General features: G+C 37.4%; 3 protein-coding genes across 3 annotated transcripts in view; all 3 read right to left on the bottom strand.

The window, feature by feature from the left end:
• CBG24031 overlaps window positions 1–2,962 on the bottom strand; it is a gene marked incomplete at both ends in the record, with an annotated part of 6,422 nt that extends 3,460 nt beyond the window's left edge. Inside the window, 6 exons of the mRNA XM_045240970.1 lie at window positions 1,821–1,940; window positions 1,986–2,073; window positions 2,125–2,201; window positions 2,355–2,534; window positions 2,629–2,748; window positions 2,797–2,962. Of these exons, the coding sequence (XP_045091235.1) occupies window positions 1,821–1,940; window positions 1,986–2,073; window positions 2,125–2,201; window positions 2,355–2,534; window positions 2,629–2,748; window positions 2,797–2,962 (751 nt within the window). The remainder of the gene's footprint in view (window positions 1–1,820; window positions 1,941–1,985; window positions 2,074–2,124; window positions 2,202–2,354; window positions 2,535–2,628; window positions 2,749–2,796) is intronic.
• Window positions 2,963–3,246: 284 nt separating this feature from the next.
• On the bottom strand, window positions 3,247–4,836 carry CBG24030 (the record flags this gene model as incomplete). Its single annotated transcript, XM_002648006.2, has 9 exons — window positions 3,247–3,347; window positions 3,393–3,590; window positions 3,742–3,946; window positions 4,002–4,067; window positions 4,126–4,253; window positions 4,317–4,404; window positions 4,452–4,506; window positions 4,552–4,667; window positions 4,711–4,836. The coding sequence occupies 9 exons, from the start codon at window positions 4,834–4,836 to the stop codon at window positions 3,247–3,249; spliced, it is 1,083 nt and encodes a 360-aa protein (XP_002648052.2).
• A 439-nt stretch (window positions 4,837–5,275) lies between these two features.
• CBG26680 lies at window positions 5,276–5,560 on the bottom strand (the record flags this gene model as incomplete). The annotated part of the gene is made up of 1 exon (XM_045240969.1): window positions 5,276–5,560. One exon carries the CDS (start codon window positions 5,558–5,560, stop codon window positions 5,276–5,278), a length of 285 nt encoding a protein of 94 aa, XP_045100671.1.
• Window positions 5,561–5,593: the final 33 nt, after the last annotated feature.

Genomic DNA, 5,593 nt, shown 5'->3' with positions numbered 1-5,593 from the left:
AATCAATTCTGAGTCGAAGTCTTGGTGTCAGGTACCCCTGGACGGGAAGAAACCTTTTTTGCATTCCTTGACAGAACAGTCATAGGGAACATGATTTTATAACCTAAATAAACCTTTCCTAATGTAATTCGACTACATTTCTAGTGCTATCTTTGACAAAATAATGTTAAAGGAGGCCAGATACCAAAAAAAAAGTTTTCCTGATATTTTGCATAGAGAACCCCCATGAGGGGTTGAACTCATTACAGGCAGCTCAGGGGTACAGCGCCGCTACCGGCTGAGCTACGGGGGCGCGAAGGCGCCTGACGACCGATGGTCTACATAAGCGCGGCGCGATTTCGTCCCACGAAATTTTTGCTGTCTTGCCTCCTTTAACATTTTTAACTACAACAGATTCCTATTTATTTTTCAAAAATTCTAAGCTGAAAGGAAACAAATAAGACATGTTGTTTCAGCACAGGAAATACTTAAAATAACAAAAATAAACTATTCCGAGTTAAATCTAGACATTATTCGTATCAAGAAATATTTTCATTGTCAAAACGAAATTGGTCACCGTTTGAATAGTACCGCGTGGGACCAATCTAAATGTGGCTCCTGTATCTTAGAAGTCTCCTGACATCTGGTAATTTTAATTTCAATTTTTAAAAAAAACAAGTTCGGATTTTTTGGGCCATGTACCGGAAATTGACTTTCATAGAGAAAGTGTCTTAAACTTCGAAAAAATGATACTTAATGGAAAAAAACGACCAAAAAACTTAATAATTGAATCAAAATGCAACAAGTATTCAAAAATATCCATAAAAAGTGTGAACCCTTTTAAGGACCTATTTTTTTTCTAAGGACCACAATTTGTTTTAAGAACCAAAATTTTTTTAGGACCAAAATTTTTTCCAGGACCAAAAGTTTTTTCTAGAGATCAAAATTTTTCTAAGGACTAACAAGGGAACCACAACACCTCGTCACCATAGATTTTGATGAAAATTTCAGGATGGCCTATCTAGAAATTCCTGAAAAATTTAGAACACGCTCGCCAGTTTCAGCCGAGTTCTCAATTTCTAGGACGTTTTAGAACATGAAATGTTTTGTCTTATGCTTAAATGAAATTTCATAATTTTGAGGTTTTCTCAAAAAACAAATTTTCAAAAATTTTGAGAATTTTGTCGACCACTTGGTTGGGAGATGTTATCCAACTTTTGTCTTTTGAGAAAAATTTCTTTGAAAAAGTGGGGATTATCATTTGAAAATATTATGGTAAAACTGATAGATAACCTATTTCCTGATCAAATTCTTTTCATTATCAAATATGGTCACTATAGACACCAAAACAGCGCTTCAAAACTGCTACTTTCCAGTGGTAGTGGTACTTCAAAATTATTTTTTGAAATTTTTGAGTTTTTTTTTCAAATTTAAATAAACCTAAAGAAAAAAAACCACAAGCGGGTGCGAACCGATAACTTTGTGATTACTGGTGCTAAATCGCCTACACCAAAATCCCCTACACCACGCTGCCGTTTCAAACTGATTCGAAAGGCGGTTACATGTGAGGTCGTCTCCAAACTTCTCTCTTAGGGAATTTGGAGAGGGAACATGTGGTAAAGCATGAAAATCCACTGAATTCAGTACTAAAACTTTGGACTGAAATATCTCGTCTGAAAGTGGCGAGCGTTTTCTAAAATTTTCAGGGATGTCTAGATAGGCTATACTCAACCTCTCCTGAAATTTTCATCAAAACCTGAAATGACGAGGTGTTGTGGTTCCCTTGTAAGATATCATAGTGGGTCGACATTTGAAGTTAAAAAAAACATAATTAAATCTACCTGTCACTTCAGCTTTGCGAAGAACACATTTCCCTTCTACCCATGCACACTTTACTACTGCTTCGTCTACAGTGCCGAAATCCTCAGGGCGAATGTATGTGTTTTCGGATGTCAAACATGCTAAATTCGAGCGTGGTATTTTTTACCGAGTAATTTTTTTCAAACCTGCTACTTCAACTGCAAACGTTCCATTCTCATACTTTTTACATTGCATTGTTGATCCTTTTCCCACAACTTTTTTCTCCGAGCCAATCTATTCGAGTTTAATTTTTTTTTTGTTCTGAATTTTCATCATTTTTCTTACTGTGATCACATCTTCTCTTTTGTCAATCCATGTAGCACGATCACCGTATACTTGATCACCAACACGACATCCTATTGCTGAAATCGTGTGTGTCTTTTTTGCGACTATGTGATAATAATGAAGCAAACACTTTATTATTACAAGAGATGGATTAATGAAGAATATACGAGAAGAATTAAGAACAATTGGGTAAGAAAACATAATTATACTGGTTCAAATTTCGACATCACCGTTTGGTCTGACAATGACATAGTTAGCTGGCACAATAGCGTGATAGTTTAGATTGTGCTCACTTGTTTGGTGATTCAACTTCACTTTGTTGCGTTCAATGAAGCAGGTGAACGTCTCTCCATCTGGGAAAGAACGAGATTTTCCGACGGGAAGTACTTCTCCAACAGGGTCGAGACAAGCTGTAAATAATATTTCGAAATACCATATTTTTGAGGAAAACATTGAAAAAAGATTCTTGAGAAGCTCCCAATTCTGAAATCAACTGGAACTAACCTTTCACGGAATATTGTGCGTTACGTCCATCAATGACACAGTGATACTTGAACCATTTCTCGTTATGGGTTTCCCATTGCATTAGAGTCATACCAGTCAAGTCGTTCGATGGTTGGCATCCTTTATATTGTTATATATTTTTTTAATTCTATTCTTTTCCCGCCCTACCAATAATAGTATATCCTTTGACAGTTCCACTTTGAAAACATTCATACTTGATGTAGTTCTCCACAAAGAAGCTCCCTGGGATGCAGTTTTCCAAGTTGATCGGAGAAATGGCGCCAACTATAGCAAAATGAGCTAGAAGTATGAAAGCTATGGTCGAGAACCTCATGTCAAAAAGATTCGAATGGAGTGTAAGCTGTGGGATGTGTTGGTCGAATGTCGAAAGTGCAGTAAAGAATGCTAAAAAATAGGGATGTCAGGACACTCAAGAAACAGAATTGAGAACCAAGAGAAGCAGAGTGAGTGGAAAACGAGCAATCATTTATCAATGGACCGAAAGCTTTTTCGTTTACCACTGACGATTGGAATCAACAGGAAGAGAAAGAGAGGAAGTGATGAACAATTTTTATTAACANAACTAAGGATGACATTAAAGCAAATTAAACGAGCAGTTCAAACTTTTGGAGCTCGAACCAATGCTTCCTGTGCAGTAGAAATAATTAGGCGTCCATCGCGAGACCACAATCGACCCTCAATGAATGCTCGACTTCCTCCTGTGAACAACAAAATATGATAAATACCAAGTTATGACTAGCTACCTGCTTTTGAGCTCACAGTTTCATATAACATCCAATCATCCATTCTGAACTCGTTCTCATGAATCCAGACACAATGGTCGAGAGAGAAAGACATCGACGGAATGAAACCCTTTCTAATGTGCGGACGAACAGCCGTGGTCAACATGCTAAGATCGGTCAAATATGCGGCAACACATTGGTGGAGACGGGTATCGTCACCTGAAATATAATTTTCTACTAGGATAACATTTCCAGTGATTTTGAGTTATTGGACGCATTTAGTTTTACGTTCAATTGTGGCTTTCCATTTCATCGTGCCATTGAAGCGCACGACTTTAAAAATAAAACGTTCAATTCTCGCGATTCTTACCTAAATTTTCTCTGGCACGAATCCAAATCATGGACATTGGCTCAGTATCTTCTTTCAATAAGTATTTTGCTGGATTCACTGGTCTCACATCAAAAACTCTTTCGAACGCATCAGGAATCTCTTTCAAAAAATGTTGAATCACTCCAGCGGTGACTTCGTCCACGCTATTACTTCTCAACACTTCAAGAGCTGCTTCGCGCGCAGGCTGAAACAGAGTTCACAATACTTATTGCACTTGGCGGAAAGATAAGGCGACTAACAAGTAATTCTTCCGGTGCCGCAACTTCCGGCATTCTTGAACTATGCTTGATTGCATCTGGTTCTTTCTGAAATTATGTAGATTTCCCAAGTAAACTGGATATATATTCTATTATTGTGCCGTACATGATGGAAGCTGATTTGGCATGAAAAAATCGCCTCCCCATCTTGAACCGCTTTGACAACTCTTGTACAAAAACTTCGTCCATCGCGAATCCGATCTATCATGTATAGAATGGGCTTATCGACACTGCCTGAAAAATATTTTTTTGGTTTGAAACAGTTGCTGTTTGTTACTTCCGCCGAAACCAACTGACCTGTTTTGATGAAATAGCTGTGTAAAGAGTGTGGTATGAAGCAATCTTCGACTGTTGCAGCAGCTGCCGCAAGCGATTGGCCGACTACCTAGGAAATGGAAAAAATCGAAGAAAACCTTGGGAGTTTCAACATACCTGCCCGCCATAAACCGCGTTATAAGAGTGACGACCTTTGAGAAGATGGCGAGCACTGGAACAAAATGTATGTACTTGCTTTTATAAAATGGCAACTAACATGTACAAGTTGGTGTCAATCCTCTGCAAGTTCAAAAATGTATCGATAAGGCCGGCTTTGATGTCGTCTGCCCTGGACTCAAACTCGATGTGTTCCACATTACAAAGAGGAGTACCCTGGAAAATTTAGATTGCATCTTGATAATAATGATGTTTTTACCTCCGTTGGTGGTTTGGGTCTTGCCATAGTCGCTAGTAAACCTGAAAATTTGAAATGATCATCGCTGTTTTTCTTTTCTGTTTCAAAACTTGTTTTAACAAGAGACGCAGCAAAAAAATTCATCATATAATGACGGATGGAAAACAATGTTGTAGCCAAAGTGAAAATTTTGTGTTGAATGGAAAACAAAACCAATGAAGTTGTCTTTTTCGCAACATTAAATATCAACTGTAATCTGAAACACGGAAACAAAGCGCCTAGCGTAGTGTGGTCAAACAAATGGACCAACCACGTGTGGGTTTATCAGCACATTCTAATGCTCCATTATAGGCAAATATGCATAGTACAATAGAATTATTTCATTGAAGTAATTATTTGTTTAGTAAAACTGAAAAAATTAGTTATTTTAAATTAAAAAAGGAAACAAGTCCTTCAAACAACTAAACTTCAAGTCAATGTCTTGAAATCTAATAGTTTGAACGTAGGAAAAAATCTCTTTTTTGAAATATATAATGAATCAGGAATCAATTAAAAAGTGGGATAAATATTTCACAATGAATCATTTTCAAGGCGCAATATGCATTTCAGTGTTGGCATCGGCATAAGCTGAGCCGTAGGCATGATAAGAAGTTGTTCGAAGACCAGATGCTGGAGTTTCAATCACGACATGGCTTGTAGTTGTTGTACGCAAATGCTCCGCATTCTCCATCAATTTTCGATAGTGAATGATTTCATTACGGAGATTCTTTATATAAATTACTATCAATTGATCAACACACGTTTCACTTACAATTTGATTTTCTACAAGTTTGTCGAGCTCCACGGAAAGTTTGGTGCATTCTTCTCTCATTTTGATGACAGAATTTTCTTTCTCGGTGAGTGC

This window comes from Caenorhabditis briggsae, assembly GCF_000004555.2.
Source record: "Caenorhabditis briggsae AF16 supercontig from assembly CB4, cb25.NA_082, whole genome shotgun sequence".
Lineage (NCBI taxonomy): Eukaryota > Metazoa > Nematoda > Chromadorea > Rhabditida > Rhabditidae > Caenorhabditis > Caenorhabditis briggsae.
This window is presented reverse-complemented; position numbering and strand designations above follow the sequence as displayed.